The sequence below is a fragment of the Mus caroli genome, chromosome 1, assembly GCF_900094665.2.
Source record: "Mus caroli chromosome 1, CAROLI_EIJ_v1.1, whole genome shotgun sequence".
NCBI classification, from domain to species: domain Eukaryota; kingdom Metazoa; phylum Chordata; class Mammalia; order Rodentia; family Muridae; genus Mus; species Mus caroli.
Genome location: NC_034570.1, coordinates 80,807,449 through 80,830,811, shown reverse-complemented (window position 1 = coordinate 80,830,811; position 23,363 = coordinate 80,807,449). Strand labels below are relative to the sequence as shown.

The 23,363-nt window shown below is 44.1% G+C and overlaps 1 protein-coding gene across 3 annotated transcripts in view; it reads right to left on the bottom strand.

The window, feature by feature from the left end:
* Positions 1 to 23,363, bottom strand: part of Trpm8 (transient receptor potential cation channel subfamily M member 8) — an 83,952-nt gene that overhangs the window by 48,528 nt on the left and 12,061 nt on the right. Inside the window, exons 1-10 of one of the 3 annotated variants that reach the window (XM_029483635.1) lie at positions 23,121 to 23,201; positions 22,868 to 22,989; positions 20,914 to 20,987; positions 16,346 to 16,502; positions 15,304 to 15,481; positions 13,590 to 13,762; positions 11,372 to 11,657; positions 10,209 to 10,276; positions 4,480 to 4,677; positions 310 to 412 (exon numbers count right to left, since the gene is read on the bottom strand). In XM_029483635.1, coding sequence (XP_029339495.1) covers positions 310 to 412; positions 4,480 to 4,677; positions 10,209 to 10,276; positions 11,372 to 11,657; positions 13,590 to 13,762; positions 15,304 to 15,481; positions 16,346 to 16,502; positions 20,914 to 20,987; positions 22,868 to 22,984 — 1,354 coding nt within the window. In that variant the 5' untranslated portion in view covers positions 22,985 to 22,989; positions 23,121 to 23,201. Of the gene's footprint in view, positions 1 to 309; positions 413 to 4,479; positions 4,678 to 10,208; positions 10,277 to 11,371; positions 11,658 to 13,589; positions 13,763 to 15,303; positions 15,482 to 16,345; positions 16,503 to 20,913; positions 20,988 to 22,867; positions 22,990 to 23,120; positions 23,202 to 23,363 lie in introns of those variants that run through there. The other 2 variants (XM_029483630.1, XM_029483643.1) reach the window with 2 other exon arrangements.

The following is a 23,363-nucleotide window of genomic DNA, read 5'->3' as shown; positions in this document are numbered from 1 at the left end:
TGTGTGTGTGCTGTGTGCTTTGGACTGTGTGTGTTTGTAGCACCTGAACATGTGTGCTTGTGAAGCATGTGTGCACACACTCCTGGAAGTACAAAGTTATTGCAACATTTGTAAAGGAGTCTGAGACTCCAAAAGTACTTGAAGCCATGATTGGAAACAGCTGCTTGCAGAGTACCTTGGTTACGCTTGATCAGCCTTTTAGTGACATGAAATGTCATATTCTGTGAAATACATCCATCCAAGGGAGTTCACCTTATATAGTCACTTCATCTTACAAGGACACACTCTCAGGGGACTGACTCCACTCACCTTTGTACAGCGCATAGGAAATGGCGTTGCTCACAATCTCATCTCCAGCCTCTTCCATTTTAATTACTGTGAGTAGGTGAGAACTCTCAAGAATTTCTTTGAGCTGGTAATACGTCATGAAGAATGTTGTCAATCAACAGATCTTAGGCACGACAAATATAAACTTCTTTTTTGATGAATCTATTCTTTCTCATTTTCACACACACACATTATTTTGATTCTAACACCCTATTATCCTCTTGCATCCCCTCCTGCTCCCTCTAAATCCTTTCTTCTTCTCAGCAGATCTCCCTTCTGCTACTGTGATCTTTCCCCCTCTGTGTTTGTATACATGTGTGTATGTGTGTGCATGCATGTGCATGTGTGTGTTTGTGTGTGCATATGTGTATGCTTGTATGTGTGTGTGCATGTGTGCATACATATGTGTATGTGTGTGCATTTGTCTGTCTGTCCATGAGCTCCACCACATTAATTAGGGTTGCCTGTATAAGCATCAATGAAGGATTACTCACTTCAGCCCAGGCAACTTTACACCAGCGGAGGATATGACACCTCCTCCCCCAACAACCATGAACTACCTATAGATCCCCAGGGAGGAAGCAGTTTTTTATATGAGTCTCCCCACCTATGATTATTCCATCTGTGTTTTTTTCATGACCACATATTGAAGATTCTAGATCTTCCTCCTCACCTGCATCAGCTGAACCCACAGCCTCTAACTTCTGAATTGTATAAATGACCTCTTGACCACAACAAGTATTGTGGTCAGAGTGCTGGCTATACAGGGACAGATACATCAAAAAGTCCTATAATAGTGCTGTGAAAGCTTCATTCAACTAGGTGTGTGTGTGTGTGTGTGTGTGTACATGCATGTCTGTCTCTGTGTGTGTCTATATGTCTGTATATGTATGTGTGTTCATGCATGTCTGTCTCTCTGTATGTGTGTGTATGTGAATATATGTCTGTTTGTGTGCATGTATGCAGGTCTGTCTGCCTGTTTCTCTCTCTCTCTCTCTCTCTCTCTCTCTCTCTCTCTCTCTCTCTCTCTCTCTCTCTCTCCCTCTCTCCCTCTCTCCCTCTCCCTGTCTCTCTCTGAGTATGTGTGTGAACATATGTGTAAGAAAGATGAAGCCTGACACACTAAAGATACCAATCGTCTGGTAAATAAAAGAATGAAGAACAGGCAACAGAAGACCATGGAAACCTTCTAGGTGTGGTTGGTCATAAAGTCTGAGAAAGGAAGAAGGAATAATTCAAAGGCAAACAAAAAGCAAGAGGACTTGATACTAGAGAGATCAATAACTTATATTTCATTTTTGAGAGACAGATATACTATCCTTTGTGATTTTTTTTTCTGTAGTGTTTAATTTCAAACAGAATCTTTGAAAAAAGCACCTAACTTCAAGTTAATTCTGATTGGAGAATAAAGATGCCAACAGCCAATAACTGGGTAGAAGAGACATAGGTGGAATTTAGGTTTTGTGAAGAAAGTACAGGAGAGAAGGAAGGAGAAGAGGCTATGGGTTAAGGGTCAAAAGGCAGCTCCATTGGGGTAAGACATCTTTGATTTTGTAATACTAAGGGGAGAAAAGAAAACAAACATGAATACAGAGCACAGTGACAGCCCTAGGAAGGGTTCCGTGGTCACTCTAACTGTGTTTTAATGAATGGGATTAAGTGTGGCTAATATTCAGATACTATAGAAACTCAGAATCTTTGTGGCTCATGGTAGTTGTATGGAATCACTGTGAGGGAGCTGTTGGGGAACAAGGTGAGCTCCCAGGGACAGGAGGATAGCGATTTCTTGGAGAAATGGAGTAAGCATGAGTCAGCTTTGGAAGTCAGCCATTCGTGTGACCAGCAAGGTCACTCAAGACTACACTGGAAGGTTGCTTATATATCACAGTAATTTACATACTTATTAGTTAATAATCCCACTCACAAGTTTGGTCTTTTGGGAAATCTGTACCAACTGCACAACTCCACATGAATGCATAGTTAAAATGCCAGGGTAATTTTCATTTTTATGTATGCCTTCTGGTCGACATGATTAGAAATAAATTTATTTAATTAGATGTGAATATAAATTAGATATGAATTGCAGAAATGATAATATAATCAAAAGCAGCAAAATTATCCTGACATTTAGCTTAGAATGAATTGGCTATGATAGTTTTCTTGAAGTAGAATTCAAACCCCCCTCATAAAGAATGGAGGGACTATTAGGACTCTTTTGTTCTTTGGATATGACATTAACCAGACTCCACGTATCAACACGTAGAAGGCTTAAAATGGAAAGCCACTGGAATGGACACAGGTCCATGTTAAGGAGGCAAATTAAAATTTTCCATTCCTTCCTCTCTGGGTATTCCTGCACTGGCCGCTGAATTGTTTTCACCTATCACAGGAAATGGAGAGGTAGTCATTATGCAACACCAGTGACTAACATTTGTCTGTTCACCTGTTAGAATTAAAGAAAGCTACACAGGTGTGCAAGGTGTAGAGAGTCAGAAATGTATTGCCATTTCAGACAGCAAGCACCCTTCCCCTTATCTATTTTCATGTGGAAATAACATCAAGGAATGATTTTACTGGCCATTCTCCCACTTCATTATTTCTGGGTAGACAGTGAGTTTGACCTTCTCCAGCCAAATCTATGATGGTGCTGCTTGCAGAACTTGATGCTCTGATCTTAGCATTTGTCACATACTGGCTGTGATGCGTGGCCTCAACCAGTGCACTCAGGACTCAGCACAAGGAAGGATGCCTATGGTGGGTTCCTCTCGGCCTCTTTGTTCAATTTTGCCTTCAACCTTCCATAAATTTCAGTCTTCACCTCCCTTTGCCTGATTCTTGTGCTAGCCTTGGACATGACAGAACATTATCCTTGCGAGAACTTTCCTACAAAGCCACCAGTGTTAACCTTTTGGTGTGAAAATCTAAAACAAACAAACAAAACCCCCTACAATATCTCAGTGGGGAGATCACACAAGCCACCAATAGGCAAGGCCTAGCCCAGGACAGGTGCTATCTCTCGGATATGGGGATGAAATTCAACCATATTTCCAGGCTCCAAATTTCTAAATTTTAGACAGTGGGCTTAATCTAGGAAAGACTTGGTTCTTGACCACTTCAGATCCCACCATTCCATCAAGTTTATGAGAGAGCCACCCTCTCGTGTAGAATTAAAGGAGCTCACTAGGACCCCACTCTATGGGAATTAGTAAAGAGTACCTCATACCACAGAAAGCTGGGTTAACGTGTGTCATCTTTCAGCCAGTGTTTGGTCTGCCCAGGCTTGCATTAAGTAATATTGTAGGTAAAGAAAGAAAAATCATTTATGGTCCAGGACTTCAGTTTGCTGCATTTAATGTCTTGAGGGCCTCTACAAATAACAAATATTGCTGGAGCTACACTCTAGTTTTTGAAATCTTATTGTTATTACTATCCATTATATAACTAAACCCAACCTTTCATTGACTCTGTGATGAAAATAACCCTTGTTCTGTAAGCCTGTTATTTCCCCCAGAAGGGTAAAACTTTATGTGGCAGCATTTGCTCCTAAAATATCCAAACACATACAGCTGCCATTTCTGGTGGTATGAACTGGTTCAGGTAAAGGGGCTGAGATAAAGGGGTGCCCTGTCATGTGTTGAGCAGACTGTCATTAACATGAACAGCAGCCATGAAACAAACAGAAAGAATGTACAACATTAACACATCCAAATGCTCTGATTAAGACTATCAACCAGAAGCCTAAGTGTTCCTGTATGCCAACTTTTCTCACAAGCCTGCTAAGAAAGATGAGAGCTTCCAAAGCAGCCAAAGGTTGTAGGGTCTAGATGGCAGATCTTCCCCAGTGAGGACTTCAGTAGATGTCGACTCTAAGTAGAGTCTGAGTTTCTAGGGACTTCCCTCCTCCCTATCTGTGATGCATACCAAACACAGAAGCCTATGCGTTGGCGTTGTGGCACAAGAGAAAGACAAGCTTTGCAAAGGACTTGAGCTTATCTCTTAAGAACAGATAATTGGAGAGTATACAACTTATACAAATCTCAATTTCCAGGAAGGCAACTAGTATAGAGAACAGCCTCAAAGTCATGAAGAAAACCCAAATACTGGAACCTGACTTACCCATACCCAGCCTCCAGCATCTTCCCCCAAACTCACCCATTTGATCCAGCTCTCAATCTCCTCTTCAGGCAGCCGGGACACAGTGCGTGGTAAAAAGCGTACCAGCTTCTCTTTGACCATGGAAGAGGTTAAAACATCCTCCACCTCCACCAGGCTGGCGATCACGTCAGCAATCTGCCCCGAGCCTTCCACCACCACACAGGGGATCTTGCTTTTGACGGAGGTGTTGATGGCCTAGGAGAGGGAGGGAGTTGGACAGATAGAGGAGGCTGGAGGGATCAACATAGTCCAGCTCAGGCCCAAGGTGCTAAACCAAGGGGGTGAACAAGAGGCTTTGATGCCTCTTACTACCTTTCCCATTGTGGCTTTTATTTCAAACCCAACTCAAACCAACTGCAGTGGCTTTGTGGATGGGAAAAGTAAGCCCATCATTTGACAACCTGAAAAAAAATGTCAAATTCCATTATAATGTAAGTTTGTCTTCCGTAAAGAGGTACTTTGAAAATATCCTTATTAGTGATAACTTATGTAAAAGAAATAGTCAATGCCCTGGAGATGCTTTAAAGCAGCTAACCATGTGCTTTATGCCTTGACTCCTTCCTTCCTCTCCCCACTTACTGCAAGAAGTTTCCTGAAATATTAATTTCTGGATAAACACCTCTCCCACCAATGTTTCCTTTGCGAGAACTTTGGAAGTTGGAAGAAGGGGCTCAGACCTTTTTTTTCCTCACCTAACTTCAAGACCCAGGGATTAATGTTCACATAGGCACAGAAAAGCCTATAAGGGCCTTTCTTTACAGGCTGAAAGCTTTCCCATAGAGAAAACACAGCCCATGGGGCCAAGAACATGAAGCTATGTTAAATTTGAGTGAACAGGCTGGAAATCCGTTCACATTCATTCCTCAGAGTCAACACTCAAGATGAATCTAAGGGCAAGTGTTGGGTAACAGCCAAAAGATGTGGGGCCTGAGAAATATTAATCCAATGTTATTTACACCTGATCTCCCGCCCCAGCTTTTGAGGGATGGACACAAGCTGGGCAGATCTTTGTAGATAATGCTGTAGAGCCTTCCTTCCTTAACTTACAGCAGATTTCATAACTTTCCTTCCTTCCTAGGACAAGAAATCTCAAGTTTCAGAGAAAGAGAAGGCATGCAACCATCTCCCAGTTGATCTCTCTCCATCTCTCCATTTCTGATCTACCATCTCTCCACCTCTACTGTCTGCCGCCACTCTCTACCTGCTCTTTATTCTTTCTCATTTATTTTAGTTCTTGGAGAACTTCACACAATGCATTTTAATTCTGGTCACTCCTTCTACCAGCTCCTCCCACATCATCCCCACCAACAAGTGGGCAGCAAAGGCTATCCAAGACATCACAGGCTAATAAGAAAAAGACCAGGGCCAGGTATGGGTTACCTTTTGGGGAGTTTTTGACCGACTCCCACCAAGGTATTATCCTTGACAAGAAGAGCCTATTGCTAAAGATACCACCCACAAGAGACACAGAACATGGGGAAATTAAGCGAATACTGACCTGGAAACCTCGTCTCTACTGACTAGCATTCACAGTACAGGAAAGTGCTATGCACTGCCAGAGTAGAAAAGCAATCCTCAGTCTTACCCAGCTGTGGATCCCGTGAGCTACAATAGCAGCTGGCCAGGCAAGACATGCCCACTGGTGCAATAAGAGGCATGAATGACATGGAAGTAACCAATCACTTCCTGATGGATTTAAGGCCCACTCCAAAAGATAAAACTCACACCCAGAACTGTTAATGGAACCTGTGGCGAGACACTCAAGCCCTAGGGGAGAACCTATGACTGTCACTCTGCTAAGTGGGCATAGAATTAGACTGACTCTCAGTGACTTACTGCTATAACCATAGATTAGTGCATTGCTCAGCCAGCATCAGAGAAGCTTCTGTTTGCCATAGATGGAGATTAACGCAGAACACTACAGCTGTGCAAAGTGCAGAGAATGAGAGGCTGTAGAACGCCCAGCCCTAAGTGGGACATCTATTTCACACACACCTTCCACACCCCCTCTTTATATGTCTCCCTTTTCAGCATTTGTCTGGTGGCCATTTCACACTGAAAAAAAATGGCCAATTTTAATTGTTCCCTGAAATTTCTTTTAAAACATATTTCCTTGAAAAGCCCCTGAATGGCTTAAAAACAAACAAACAAACAAAAAAACAGTGGTCTCAGTAGCAGTTCTTATAATATCTCATAAGTATCTGTTGAATGAATAAATGAAAGGCCATTGTTCCATAAAAGAACAGACAGGGAGTATTTGTCTATGATTCCAGGTAATTTTGCCAGTAAGGGCAGAGAAAATGACTGTGTGCAAGGCTGCTAATCCTAACCCCAGTTTTAAACTAAAATCAGGAAAGAGGAGGTGGGCATAGAAATAAGTAGAGAGTTGATTGTATTTTCTTAGATTTTATCCTTATAGCAAAAACAAAACAAAACAAAACAAAAAACAAAAAAAACCAAAAACCCTCTGGAAGACAATGTATCCATTAACTATAATGCAGTCTTGATGATGTTCATTTCTACAGAGCCAGAGGCTGAATTCAGTGCAACAGTAACACCAAGGCCCCAGATGTGGGTGGGAAAGCGGAGTCTTTGCCCTGATACTCAGTGTCAGGGGTGCAGAATCATCCAGGCACTCCATGTTGACAGCATCACCTGGCCCTGAGATTTCTGCACATGGAGTCCAGGATCCCCGGGAGTTATTTATGCCATTCTGAGTGCATCTCCCAACACTTCTCAGCTAAGGAGCTACCTGTGTTGAGTAAAGGAATGGCACGTGGTGGGAAAATATTTTCTACTTACTTCAGTAAAGAACTTAGTATATAGAGATGACAAAGTCAAGAAAGTCCCTCAACAAAGCTTTCAAGAATTTGAGACATCATAAAGAAACCAAATTTGTAAACTTGTCAGGGTTAAAAGGAACTGCAATTAAAACTTAAAACACAGAAAAGCTATACAATGGCATTTCTAGTAAAAAAAAAAAAAATCCAGTCGGGAATGGAAGGACCATCCAAATGCAAGAAGTGTTTTAGAACTTAAATATATATGGCCAGGAAAAAAAAAATCTCTCCACAAAGCAATACAGCTAAAATGGTAAGACCACAAAGAAGCGCTTTCTAAAGTTGCAGGAAAAGAAGTCAACTCACAAAACCAATGCCATTGGAGAGATCAGGAGACTTAGTGGAGACCCAGAGTCAGGAAAGCATAGAATAACTGACATACGTCAAGTTCTGAAAGTTAAAACAAAGAAACAAACAAAAACCTGCCAAAAAGATCAGCATACTCAGAAAAGCTATTTTTTAAAGTAGAAGAAGGGGGCTAGATAGATGGTTCTCTCTCACCCTATACCAAAATCAAAGAAAAATGGATCGGAGACCTTAGTACGTGACCCGAAACTTTGAACCAAGAAGAAGAACACAGGCGGAACACTTCAAGATACAGAAGCAAGCACCTTCCAGGAAAGATCCCACTGGGTCAGTGTGGTTTCCCTTCCCCCACCCTGGAACCTGTTTGCTCAAGGGTGGAGTTTCCTGCTCATTCGTTTTGTCACGCCCACTGTTGAACCCTGTCGCTTTGTTGCTTGGAGGCACACAATCATTTGATCACCTCAGTTAAGCGTTGCCTATTTAAACTTAATTAATAGGGGGGAGAGAGGTTGGAGACCGTACTGTCGAAAGGGCAAGCCCTTCACTGCCTCCCACCCAAATAAAAAAGCCAATTGGCCTTGTACTAAGGAGCTGGTCTTACCCCTTCTCCCTGTTTCCCCGCCTGTCATCCAAAATTGCGGAGGAATATCAACTCAGTGTTATTCTTAATAAAGCGTATTTCAAATTTGTTCAGTCAAACTTAGCCAGGGCTCCAACGCCCTAGTTAAAATGCAACCAGGAAGTTACCTATTCAGCACTAACTAGCATTATAAAGTCAGAGCCTACAGCTCAGCGCTATTCTGTTAGTGGTTTACTAGAATAATAAGGACAGTCTTAGCCAGATATAGTTTACCATTAGAAAAGATAGGGAATCCCACGGAAACAGGTTTTTTCTTTAGCCCTAAGAACTCAGGCAAAACTATTGAGCATAGATAATTTTTCTGTCTCAGGCCAGCCTTTTCTTTTTTTTCTTTTTTTGTTAACAAATGGGAGGAGATGTGGTTTCCCTTCCCCCACCCTGGAACCTGCTTGCTCAAGGGTGGAGTTTCCTGCTCATTCGTTCTGCCACGCCCACTGCTGAACCCTGTTGCTTTGCTGCTTGGAGGCACACACGTGTTCATCCTGCTACTAGACCCCGAGTTACTTGGCGAGAAATCGGGTTCCCTCCCCCTTCCTTTATAACTAAATGTTAAAATTAGTAAAGGGGGGCCTTAAACATGAAATTGTCTTGGCCTCGTTCTTTCTCCCACCCCGTCTAGCTTCCTCTCTTTTCAGCTCGAACTGCCATCCTCAGTTAAACCGTTTGCGTTGTGGACTGTGGGTCGGGCCGCAACAGGTCAGCACACAGAGAACCGGAGTTTCATGAAATAAGAAAGCTCCTCCATAGCAAAGAAGGCAGTCCAGAGTGAAGGGACAGCTACCAGTGGGAGAGAAAGCTGTGCCAGCTACACAGCTCACAGGGTATTCATATCGAGAATCTATGAACTCCAAAAGCTAAGTACCAAAACCCCAAATTCTATAGCTATCAAATGAACAACTAAATTCAACAGATTGCCCCTCAAAAGAAGAAATACTAAGGGTCAAAGAATTATAAAAATATGTTTAGGGGCTGGTGAGATGGCTCAGTGGGTAAGAGCACCCAACTGCTCTTCCGAAGGTCCAGAGTTCAAATCCCAGCAACCACATGGTGGCTCACAACCATCCGTAACGAGATCTGGCGCCCTCTTCTGGAGTGTCTGAAGATAGCTACAGTGAACTTACATATAATAAATAAATAAATCTTAAAAAAAATATATGTTTAACATTCTTGGCCATCTCACCACCGTCAGACTGGCTAGCATCAAGAAATAAAGTGAGAACCTGATGGTGAAGGCGCTAAGGAAAAGTGGCCCTTCGGTGCTTCTGATTGAAGTTTATGTTAGTGCAGTGGTTATGGGAAGAAACATAGAGATACCTGAAAATAAAAATAGAAAACCTATAGGACCCAGCATACCACTCACGAGTCTACACCAGGAAGTGGGCTGACACAAGAGATAGCAGCACTCCCACATGCACTATGGGACTGTCCAGGACAGCTGAGATATATAACCAGACTAGCTGCCCCTCGGGTGGATGGATAAAGTGTTGGCTAAAACAATGGAGCTTTAGTCAGCTCTAAAGGAAGCCTTGTCGTTTGTAGAGAAAGGGGTGGCATTGTAGATAATAATGTTGAATAAGAAAAGACAATCATATTTCCTCTTCTATGGAGAATCTAGAATACACACACACACACACGAGAGAGAAAGAGAGAGAGAGAGAGAGAGAGAGAGAGAGAGAGAGAGAGAGAGAGAGAGAGAGAGAGAGAGAGCTGCCATGACGAGAGAAGGGAAGAGGAAAGAAATGGGGAGAGGGAGTAGTGTACTGATCGTGGGGAAAGTACAGGATGTCCATGCATGAGAAGATCACAGTATATTTCGTTTTATACAGTAACTGGAAATTTAGGTTTAAAAGATCAGATAAGCCCAAAAGACTTGGGGGTGGGTGGGAGCATCTACTGAATAAGCTGTAGACCAGCCTTCCAGAAAACCAACCAGAACTCACTTTCAGAGTCTCTCTTCCACCTCCTTGGGCAAAACACACAATGGGGATCTTACCACCATAGTTGGAATCTGTAAGACAAAGAAGAAAGTGTGTTTGGACCCCATCTGAAGGACTGGGCATGGAGGAGGTGGGAGGAGTGTCTGCTCTGAGAGCTCATGCCTTGGGTCATAGCTGCTTGGACTTGACCTTGAAGGGATAGATCTCACGGAATGAATCGCCATGCACCAGACCATCAACTGTGTGACATGCGCAGTGTTGCCATGTGTGGCTGCTTTTAAAAATGCTGAAGTCGGTGCTTCATTAACAGTTGTGGCTTTGATTAGAGCAGGTTGAAGTTTGCTCATATTCTCTCCCTCATTTGTGTAATCCTACGCTTTCTTAAGTGGGTGACAGATTTGCATAACGAAGCATTCTCTCAATGGAGTTTAGTGCATCTATAAATAGCTTCCTTAGGGAAACAATTGAGGATGTCCTGTGAGTCACTGTCAATCACAGGACAGCCTCTCTCCAAAGCAAGACACCCTTCAGCACCCTGTCTGTGCACAGAAAGGGTAGGCACCTGTGGCTTGCACTCAGTTTTCTGCAAAACCAACGTTTTGGTGATTCTATCTTGGTAGTCCATAGAAACTAAAGCATTAAATAACCTTTCAGGGATGGAGAGATGGTTCTTTCAGAGGTCCTGAGTTCAACTCCCAGCAACCACATGGTGCCTCACAACCATCTGTAATGGGGATCTGATGCCCTCTTCTTATGTGTCTGAAGACAGCTACAGTGTACTCTCATACATAAAACGAATAAATAACCTTTCAGTCGTGACACTAGTAGACTGGCTTCTTATCTTACCCTACCTAAGTGCATTGCTGCCTCTTAAATACATACTTTCCCCCTTTAGGGACTTCACTAGTGCTAAATGCTAATAGAAGGAAAGCCAGCAGGCTTCCTAAACTGATACAAAGGTGTAAGAAGTTATCTGTCACTGCCTTCAGCATGCTGAAGGATGTGTGTCGGTGGTTCTGCAGCAGAGGCACTTCTGGCATGCTGAAGAAAGGAGAAATATTGACTCTTCTTCAACAGTGAAGACATCAAAGCAAGAGGGCTAGCAATGCAGCACGAGCTGTCGCCACAGCAGCCCGTGGCTGGTCTCTGGGTCCCTAACTGCTGACCTTGACTGGTGCGCTCAGAGATGTACTTTTCCAGCTGGTTCCGGAGCTTGGCTTCCACTGTGGGGTGTCCATGACAACCGTTGTCCACAAGCAGCAGGTGGGTATGGTTGTTGTCCAGGATGTATAGAGGGTCTCTGGTGAAGTCATCCATGATGTATTGAGCTGAAAAATGTCCCTGCAAGGCACAGGGACACTTACTTGTCTTTGAGATATAGGCTGACATGATTATGACCCTACTGAAGTTAGAGAACGTGTCTTTGTTGTATGCTTCCTCTTGTGACTGTACCTGACAAAGAACATCAAAGTTCAAGCAGAAAAAGTATGATAACAGACAGCAAAAGTGCTGTCTTTTTTTTCATGTGCATATAATGTTCTCATGACTTAAAAACATAATACTAATTAAATAATTTAAAAAAGAATCAGATGATGGGCGACAAAATACTCAAAAATGAATCTAAAGTGCACATAAGCGTTTTGAACAGTGGTCTCAGTTCACTTTGGCTGAGTTTCTGTTCTACCCATGTCATAACAGTGAATGTGCATGAGCCCACGTTGGAAGACGTGGCCAACAAGATTATTATGTCGTCTTACAGAAGACCAAACACGGTCACCCATGGAAATAAATACTAGAGAAACCAGAAAGCCAACCAAAATATCCTAAGAGTTTGCTGCAAACCACGTCATCCGCTAAAGACTGGCGTCAGAGACATGAAAGGAATAAAAACTAACAGTATGATTTAAGCCTCTGAAAACTGTGTTTCCTACAGGAATGGAGGCTGCAGAATGTAAGGGGAGAATGTACATTATACTCAATTCTAAGAGCCAGGAGTTGTTGTCATCAAGATTTGAGGTGCATTTAGTTATTTCTCTATGCATGCCTCTGTTTCATAATTTCTTATTTATAATTATAAGCATTTTCATGGTGCCCAAACAGCCTCAAAAGTAGTGTTTTCCTACCTCCATGGTTAGTCTTCATTTCTCATGGTAATCTCTCTGAACTTCCTTCTGTAGTAATATTACTAGATTATAATATCTAAGAATAAATACCTAGCCACAAGGATTGTTTGATATTTAGATTCATGTCACTTCTTGTTTATTACAGAAATATTCTAATGGACATGCTGCCCTAATATTAAATTCTCTATGGATGAATTTTATGACTGTAATTGTTGGGACTTTTCTATAAACAAATCTCACCCTCCTGATGCATCTCTAAATGGTTTTCTGGGAAGAACACAGAGTTGACTCCTAGGTTCCTTGTGCCCCTTTTAAATCTTAAAAATGACGACAGAGACAGGAAAGTGAACCGTGTTTTTTTTTTAAACCACAGCTCTCTTAAAATTTACCACCTAAATGTCTACTCTGAGCCACAGATGGATGAAGACGTGTATTAAATTTACATTTCTGAACATCTACCCCAAATCTTCTGAGTTGGAATTGGGAAGTTCCTCACTGTTTCTAAAACGCCATGCTGGACACATATGACAGAAGACGTCACATGCCTCCAGTACATTCTGTATGAGATTTGAGGGAAGCCTGCTACTCTCTAAATCAGTTCTCACGAAACACTTTTTGGTGTAGATTTGAACAATAATGGATTTGAATTCCCAAGACTCTGATCCAGCAATGCAAGTTTGTACCTGCAGGTGAACTCTTTTGAGGTGGATTTGGATCAGGGCTATAAAAACAATGGGTCCAAATCTAACCTGAGTTTGCTGGGGACAGATTTTAATGACAAAATACCTCGTAGTTAACCCATGCTTTGGAGTCCCTTAAGTATCCCCATGACAACCCTTGTTTTTTAATTGCCAAAAAGGAACTCACTTTGTAGACAAGGCTGGCCTCGAACTCAGAAATCTGCCTGCCTCTACCTCCCAAGTGCTGGGATTAAAGGCGTGTGCCACCATGCCCGGCTAAAAATGCTGTTCTTATAAGGCCATGATCTGGCTCTATCACAGAGCCCTAGCCCTCAGGTCAAGCCCAGTGGTTCTCAACTCCTGGCTCGAAACTTCTTTGGGGATCAAACAGTCCTTTCACAGAGGTCACATATTAGATATCCTATATATCAGATGTTTACAATACAATTCCTAACAGTAGCAAAACTACAGTTATGAAGTAGCAACAAAAACAATTTTATGGTTGGGGGTCACCACAGCCATAGCCACTGCCCTGGTTTTTCTCCCATGTGATCTAGCAGAGCCCCCTGTCTCACCCATACCTCATCATCACAGTTCCTGATGAGGGTGTCCCTGTTGGAGACCATGCCCCATGCTGCGATGCCAATGGCCACGATGTTCTCTTCTGAGTTCCTGCTGATGGTGTTGTCTCTCACCACCTCGCCTATGTACTTCATCAGACCGTAGTGAGTGCCTCCAGTGAGAATCCACGCACCTGTGGAGGAGAGAGGAGGAACAGAACTTCAGCTCATACTGAGTAAGGTTTTTTGTCCTGTGTTTCCAGATTCCTATGAAAATCTTCCTCCCATGAGTCCCAGGTTAGCCCAAGTGTAGGTCAGAGTACAACGTTCAAGAGAGCAGTTCTCTCCTTCCACCATGTGAGTTCCAGGTATCAAACCAGATTTTCAGGCTTGACAGCAAGCACCATTATGTGCTAAGCCATCTTGCAGGCCCCAATCCCAGGGACTTTTGTATATTTTCTTCTATCATGTTAACAGGGCCTACAACCACCCTGGATAAAGATAAAGTGTGCCTTCTCAGTTCTTTCAGTCAATGAATCTCTACGAAAGAAGCTCCAAGAATATTGAGTTCAGACAAACTGAGCTCCCTTCTGAGAAAGACATCAGTCAAACCTAAGCTGAGCTGCAATCTACAAAGCTACTGATGCATGCTCATCAAAGTGTGAAGCCAGACAAAGGCTGAGACCTAGTGCTGATGTGAGAAAACTGGAAAGATATGAAAAGTTACAGAAATAAGTTTCTTAGTTAGAAACCTTGTTATTAAAGGGGCACAACAATCTATTATATGATAATGCCAGTGTAAACTGCCCCAGGTTGGATAACTGCACTGAAATATATAGACAGCTCCATCGATCCTCTTAGGAGATGCATGCCAGTGAACCTGGCTAAGAGCCATGATGTCTGCAGCCTGCTCTCAAATCACTTGGCCCCAGACCCTAGTACACAAATATTTACAAGACAATAGAAGACAAATGTACAAATGGCTGGCCATTGGTAAATCTAGACATGTACATGTATAGTCATCTGGAAACATTTCTGTAAGGCTTGAAAGTGTTTCAAAATGAAAAGGCAGAAAGAGAGAAGATGCTAAGTTGAGTGTATGAAGTCAAAGCCACCATTCTCTGGCCATGCACCCACACAATGCTCACTACCTATCCTGCAGCCTCTGCTTCCAAAAGTGCGTCAGTGATCTCTGAGATTCAAGGGCATCTAACTAAAACACCCTCTCTGATTTAATAGAATCTTCTGGGTAAAATTTTATATGTGTAAATAATTAAATTTAAAATACTAGGAGTTTTTTTTTTTTAAATCAAGGCAACACCTGAGTGGGAGTTACTCTGTGAATCTGTTAGCCACAGCATCTTGTCTTTCCCATCCATCTGAGAATTATATTTATAATAAAATAACAACTACATTTCTTTGGGGCTGGAGAGATAGCTCAGTCATTATGAGTGTATTTTGCTCTTGCAGAAGACCTGAATCCAAAACCCAACACCCAAATGACAGCTCAAAACTGCCTGTATCTCTATCTCCAGGAGGAACCAACACCCTCTTCTGATGGTACCTGTACTCATGTGCACATACCCACATCTAATTATATGTAACTATATACACATATACACATAGTTCTAGGGGCATTTGGATTCTGTGGGAAAGTGACATGTGGAAACTTTGTTCCCAGCTCTCAAGATGCAGTGCAGAATGACCCCTGAGTATTCTCTCAATTTCGGCGTACCTTTAGACTGTGCGATGTAAATCAGCCTGCTGAAGATCTTGCGCATGCGTGGCTTCAAAGCGAAGTTTTTAGCTCCACCCGTCACTGAAATGACCAGGTTGGGTGTTTTGAGGTGCCAGTGCTGGGTCAGCAGTTCGTAGAGGGTTTCAGAGTCGGTGTCACAGGACAAGCGTAAGTACTGTGGGGGTTGGATAAAAGCACGAGGTTCGTGTGCTCTGCCCCTGCGATGCTGGGTGGCTGGCTGCCTGCTCCTGGGGCACGGGACAGGGTGTCCTAGACAGGGCTGCTACCAGAGCCTCATAGGAAAGTGGAAGGACGATGTGAGGGGAGGGCAATCCTGAATGGTGCCACAAACAAGATGGCAAGCCTACAATTCCACCTGGCCTTTGAGGTATTGGAAGCAGGGTAGGCAAGAGATGATTAAGGGGTCCTCAAACAGCCATCCTGGCACACGCAGATGAGCCAAGGAAGAAACGAGTAGGGCTATAGGGAGACTCACTGACCCATTCTGGGGCAGAGCCCCAGTGAATGGAGCTGGGTTTGCTCAGGGACTGCCAAGTCCAGGCTTGGGGATACATGGGGTCAAGGTCTAGGCATCCAGCCTGTGGACTGAGCTGTCATTGAATCACTTGGGGAAGACCAGTCTCTAATGGAAAGAGCCTTATAAAACTCATGGAGATGGAGATGGATCATGTCACTCTGACTGGAGCTACAGTATATCCTCAGTTTGATCGATGTCTCAAACTAAAGAGACCACCCACAGAGAGCCCTCTGCTATCCTTTAAATGTTAGGCTCAGCAGATGTTACAGGGACCCATGATATGTCTAGGGTACAGCTCCAGTCATGATCCCATCCTTCATTGCTGAGTTTTCTGACTGAACATAATTTAATCTTTTGCCTTTCACGACTTATCTTTTCCTTCGATGATTGTTGGTAGTCATTACCCAATCCCCTCCCACCTCCACACTACTGCATAACTCAAGGTAAGCTGGGCAGCCCAAGCTTTTAGTGCATATACGTAAGGCGAACACAGCTGCTTACCTTGCCTTTCTTCCCCAGAGTCTCAAACTGAATGTCCCCGAAGGCGTCTGTTGGAAACTCCTTGGTATGTTTTTTGTAGTTCCACTTCTCATTTTGGTTGATCTGGGTGCCTTCGATGTGCTGGCTCTGGGCATAACCACACTTGCATATGCTCTCCCTGAGCAAGCCGTGTTCATGGGAAGCAACAGATTTCCATCTACTTAAATGGCTTATCACAGCTTAGGATAAACAATGTGCTAATAACGTCAGTCAACACCAGACAAAATTCTACCATGGCCTCGTATTCCCAGACTATGTCCTCATCTTGGTGGGTTGTCTAGAAACTTGTTTGGTGTTTTGTTCCCATTGCTAATTATCTGCTTGCCAACAAGCTTACCCTGTGCTGGGAGTGGAGAAAGGCAGAGAACAGAGCCCTGTCCTCATGGCACCCATTGGCTGTGTAAGAAGCCATGAAGCTGGTAAGGGATGGAGCTCAGGGACCTGGGAGCCATTGACTCGGCTTCTCACATGGGTCCTTGCTAACTCGTAGGAGGCAGGAACAGGCAGGCATTATGATTCAGTGTCAGCCTTATCAGATGCCCAGCAAGCAACGCTATTCTGGCTGCAGATAAACTCTTCTCCCTGTGAGCTGCACTCACTGGGCGAGACATTGTCCCCTCACAGGGCCCAGAGTTCTCCAGAGCTTAGAAACCACCCTGCTTTACTGGATAACAGCTGCTTCAGAGACTTTGGGCCAATAATAGTTAGAGCTAGACAAGGAAAATAGCAATAGTGGGTACCAGCTCTTCCCATTGAAAGTACAGCAGGACTGGATGTTAACGATCCATGATGTAACAAACATGCATGACAGGAAGCAGAAAGAGAATAGAAAGTGGATACCACATTAAGTGGAAAAGCCTCTCCTCCCCTCCTTCCATAATACTCTGCAGTTGTTCAACAAGTGTCTGAGAATGATGCTAATGATAAAATAACATCTGCAACATCCCAACCTGAGACTATGTGATTTCCTGTCCTCAGCATCTCCTGGGAGTGGCTAAGTACAAACCTGGCGAAGAAAGAACCAACCAAATGATTCCTTTGGCCCTAGCAAAGTCCCTTCCCTGCCAGGCTTGCTTCAAGGGCTGGAAATGACACAAAGCATCAAGTGGGTCTGGTGCACAGTGCATGCTCTGCCAAGGAGACCTTCAGCTCAGGGTGGTGCATGCACGTAAGTCAAGGAATACTGAAGGCCTAACAACCAAAAAAAAAAAGTAAAATATCTGCAAATACAGCCCTCTGTCCTACCAGTAGGACAATTCAAAAGGACAGAACAAGGTAACAATGGAGCCAGACAATGTCATTCACTATCATCATGGCTGACCAAAAGCCCCAAGTCCTATTTTATACCCTTTGCCTATAGCTAGGATGATTAATATTCTCACAATAAAGACTGTGACCCAAAATGTAGGCCTACTCCAGGATATGGTAGCAGTGCAAAAGATTCACTCACTTTAGCATCCCTGTGCCCTACACACTCAGTCAACCATACAAGGCGATTCTGGAGCAAAGATTCCCAAAACAGGCTGAGTCGAATAAAGATAGATCAATTGAAACGATCTTGTTAAGGTTGGTTTTGGTTGGATTCTTTACTCTATATCCTCTCTATAAAAATAGCATGGTGTCTAGCAAGTACTGTGTGAGTGGATGAATGGCATCGGTCAGTCTTCTGGTAAATAATTTATATCTGCGAGCATCCTCAATGATCTATGTCAAGTAGACATTTTAGTTTTCCTTCTGAGACACGAGGATGCTTACACACAGCTGCCATGGAGCAGCGGAAGCTCTGTGCTTCAAGGTCTTCATCACTGTGGAGTTTGTCTGGCATGTAGGAAAATGGAGGGCAAGTCCTAAGACTGCTGTCTGGAAGTAGGTTGTGTTTTCATTCATAGGTGATGAGAGGGAAGTGTGTTCCTGGGAATCCTTCTAAATGTTCAACAAAGGTTCACAGCTCAACAGGCAATTGTCATAACCACGCCAGAAGAAGAAGATGCATGGCCAAACCAGACCTGTATATTTCTACTGCCAGGGAGCTGTGGCCTCAGCTACATGCCAGGGGCCCAGGGGTTCTCCGTTAATAGCCCTCCATGTGACGTACAGAGGTCAGGCTAGCCACCAAAGTCACCCAAGGGACAGACTATCATGAGGAATAAAGACATCTCTTCAGGAGTCTGCTGCAGCAGCTGCTCTCATCCAGGAAACTGTTGCTATGGCCACCTCTCTCAGTCCCCTGCTGGGCAGCACACACTTGACCTGGGTCCGGACAAGACTGTCCTTACTCCCCAGCACCAAGGTTGCATCAAAGTGACCTTGTCTATGCACCAAAAACCCGAACACCTGCTTACAGTCAACAGGGACAGTATTGACACTGGTGTCCCTTTCTTGGAAATTTGGGATCAAAATCAGAATTAGGGCCAGAAGATCTGTTCTCCTCTCCCTCCAGGCCATACCTCCGACTCCTGTCAGTACCAAGGAAGAAGGCACAGAAAGAAGTGGAGGTGAGGTGACAGTAGAGAACATTCCTGAGTCCCCACAAATCTAGTCACAGAGCTCCTAACTATACAAGAGACCCAACCACTGCCCGCTGTTAGGTGGCACTCCTGTCTCTCCATAGCAAGTCTCCTCTTTTCAGTTCAACTCATGGAACTATATAATGGAAACCTCTAGTTACTGCAGAGTGCGAAAATCATCCTGACTCGAAATACCGGTGGAAGTTGGGCGTGGTGGTGCACGCCTTTAATCCCAGCACTTGGGAGGCAGAGGCAGGCAGATTTCTGAGTTTGAGGCCAGCCTGGTCTACAAAGTGAGTTCCAGGACAGCCAGGGCTATACAAAGAAACCCTGTCTCGAAAAACCAAAATGAAAGAAAGAAAGAAAGAAAGAAAGAAAGAAAGAAAGAAAGAAAGAAAGAAAGAAAGAAAGAAAGAAAGGAAGGAAGGAAAGAAATATTAAAATATTTTTCTAAAATTGTAAAAACTCAGGCTCCAAACTAGACCCTGTACGCTCCCCAGCAGGATACTTGCCTTCATTTGCACAGCCCCCCACCCCCACCCCAGGAGCTTCACTCAACTTAGCCAAGAGGAAAGAGTCTGCTGGGCCTGAGCCATTACTGCAAGCCAGGGTACATCCTGAGACAAGGCTGCTCCACTCCGTCACTGCTGCCTGCCAATCCCACTCTCATTTGGCCATGTCCACAGCCACCCAATCTCATGGCAGGGTGGCAGATACCCCAGTTGTCCTTGTATAACTGAGGACAAATGACCTTTTCACCAGGCAAGTTGTCTGCATCCTTTATGGGCTAATAACCCTCCAAGAACCAATGTGCGTGCATTGTTTAGAAACAAGAAAAGGAGCTTACCAGTAAAGAACTGGGTGGATAGACATTCGGAGGAGGGGCGGAGATAGCAGAGAGGGGAGCTGGGAAGGATGGGAGGCATTGGCCCCCTAGTTCACATCCTCAGAACAAAAGTTCTGAAGCACTCAGAGCTACATCCGTCTCTACTGTGGTCATGAGCCACGTGTAGCCACATGAGCCACGTGTAGCCATTTGCAGTTCAATGAAGAGTAATTATAGTCAGTAATTCAGTTCACTGCTGACCCTAGCTACATTTCAGAAGATCAGTAGTCACGTGTCACTGTCTTGTTGAGAACACCTATGAAGCAGGGAGTTTTATTGATAAGAGCTATGAATGTGGATGGTGGAGTTCCTGATTCTACTTAGGACCCAAGATGTGAGAGCAGAACAGCGTGGCCCAGATCCATGGGATTCCCACTTAGAGAGTGTTAGCAGGTAGCTGCTGGGCTGCACAGTGTCTCACAGGTTCCAGCATCCTCCTCCTCAAGAAACAGACCTGTGCTAGGGATGGAAGTGAAGGCTTCTCTGGGCTTAGCCCATGCATGGCAACCCCAGGATCTCAGCAGGGATCTTTAGCCTGTGTCAACTAGCTTGTCAAATAATGACAGAATAGGGGTGTCAGTATTTCTTGCCACTTCATTTGAGTCCTTTGTCTTGTATCAGACAGGATCAAATCTGTTCATTTTCTCACCAGCTCATTAACATTATAACCCCCCGACCACCACTGTGTGTTAGGTTTGGGGGGTCTCTTTTGTAACCAGCTGATCCCCCAAACACAGGAGACTTGGGGTTGAGAAACATCCAACTAGAAAGGATGTTCCAAGGACCACAGCTGGGAAGAAGCGACACTCGGATAGCAAAAGAGCATGTGTAGCTTTGCTTGCCAAGTGTGGCGCAACACGGTGGACTCCTGGGGTCCTGGCAACACGGCAGGGAGTGACATTCTCTCTGCGTGACTTTGCCAACTGCTATATTGCCAAAGCTAAAAGACAACAGGGAAGGACAAGAACAGGGAACAACTACAGACGTATCAAATCCATGTTAATCACACACCATCAGGGACTTAGAAGATGCAACCACCTCCAGGAGAGAACTCGTGGGCATCTGTACTAACAGTCGGTGATACTGTACTCTGAATCAGAAAGCTGAAGCAAATGTGGAGGAAAGCTGTAGCTTACATGGCCTTGGAGTCTCTGGTAAAGAAGACACATTCTCGTTTTTTAAAATTTGCCTGAATAAAATTCACCAAGTCCTGTGAAGAGAAAAACATGGAGTCATACATTACTCGTTTGTTCTCAGACCTGCTAGTATTAATGCTATGTTCTAGCCCTCCTTCAAAGGTTGTCATGGCAACCTCTTTGCTTCTTTTACTGTAATCTGAGTTTATTTTTAATGACACATTTTAAACTGTTTCACTAAATTAAAACGCTTCCAAAAGTAGCATAGAATTGTCTTGTGTATAAATGGCATCACACACACACACACACACACACACACACACACACACACACTGTTTTCCAGTCTCCACAGTTATCAGGAAACAGAAGTGTTGGATGATGGTTTGAGATTAGAAAAACTATGCATATTTCTATGTCTCTTCCACCTGATTTTTAAAAAGGAAGTGCTTTCCAAAATGCCATACATTTGAATTTATTCTACTGTGGGCCAGGTGGTTAGGCACAACTGGAAACTCATTACAACAACCAGCCAAAACCTTTAGAAGCCAGCGACGTCTCTTCTGTTTGCAGAAGACATTGGAAAACAGTATTTTGAAAATACTCACATGCCTCTCAATGAGGGAATCTGCAATAGCTATGTATCATAAGTAGTGTGGCCAGAATACAAAAGGGCTGTCAATCAGTATAAACAAAGCAGATGGCCCAATAGGAAAACATCAAGAGACAGAGCAGTTAGGGAAAAAAGGGGGCCCTCAGGAAAGCCATGAACACATGGAGATCTCACCCACGAGAAGATGCCACTTTACACGCACCAGGTGACAAAGCCTAGTATGACAGTTGGCTGCCAAGGAGACAAGGAGGAAGGTGAAGGACCGCGTACCTCACATCATCAGTGGATGGGAGAATGAACGGGTACCACTCACGACTACCGCACATGAAGCCATTTCTCCATGAAGTGGAGAGCAGTTTCTCGTGAGCAGTTTCACCTGGACTCTCTCCGTTCATGGAGGTGGAGCTCCATCCTCAGAGATGGCTAGCTCTGATGCAGTGGGGGCTGCGAGGGGCTTCTCAGAGATGACTAGCTCTGATGCAGTGGGGGCTGTGAGGGGCTTCTCAGAGATGACTAGCTCTGATGCAGTGGGGGCTGCGAGGGGCTTCCCTCTCCTGGAGGCCCCAGTCTTGGGTCATCCAGTGCTGGCAGCTGAAGTACTCAGTCCAAGTGGCCTCACAAGATAGACTGGCTCTGAAGCCAGCCCTAAGTTCTTGTTCCCTGTAGCATGGCCATTACTGGGTATGCACATTACAGATAATATCTTCTGAACAGCAGGACAGAGATGTTGCTCCCCTGAACTCTCAACAATATGGCTGTTTGCTCAAGACCTGCAAAGCCTACACTAATCAACATGCCAACACGGATGGAAGAAAACTTCATAAAGCCCCACCCATACACGGACGAGCTATAGGTAGTCAGCTGCTGCCAAGAGAGGGGTGATCTATACAAATGAGGGTAATGCTAATTGAATAGATCCAATAGGTTACACACACACACACACACACACACACACACACACACACACACACAGAGCAATATAGGAGAAGATTTTATGAATTCAGTAGGGTGCTTCTGGGAGGGCCAAACATGGAAGGAGTTAGACAGGAAAGAGAGTGACTAGAGGTGATACGAACGCAGTATACTCATATGAAATCCTCAAGTGTCACCAAAAATAGTGATTAAGGAAACATTGTGTTTAAAATTTCCTAATGCCATATTAAGATGATAGCTATCTTAAATGAGAAATGCTTGAAATACAATACAGCAATGAACATGCTTCTACATTCTACAGAAATAACTCACAAAACAAATACCACCCAGGACACAAGAGCTTATCTTTTTAAAGATGGCAGATTGGTCACCCAATAGCCCTTGCTGTAAGTGGCCTCAGTGTGGACTTACACTGTCACTGTAGGACACGTCTGTGCTCCGAGATACACTGGAGTACAGGGTCCGGGTGCTGCCCATAGTACCATTTCTGCGGCTCCTCATGCTGAGCCTGGCTCCCTCGAAGGACATCTTGCCTGCGGAGATTTGGAGACAAGTGGGTTACAGACAGTAAAAGGGCTTCCCTGGAAGCACTGTGCCCTGGTGTCCCTTCCTGCCACCTCCCTGACTTTGGCATGTGCTGTGTTTTATGATCTGCCTTGCTCACCAACATCACTGTGCCCTGCATCTATAACCTTTCATCTTCTGGGGCATTTCTGCCTTTCAGCACTATGCCATCCCTCTCCCTCATGCCTTAATGCTGCCACCCTATGGTAGCAACGTGCATGACAGCACATTATGACTACCATGTCCCTATGACAAACCCTGTCTGACCCTCCCCAGAATGGCTAGCATTTAAAAAGAAAGAAAATCTGTCGTGTGTGTGTGTGTGTGTGTGTGTGTGTGTGTG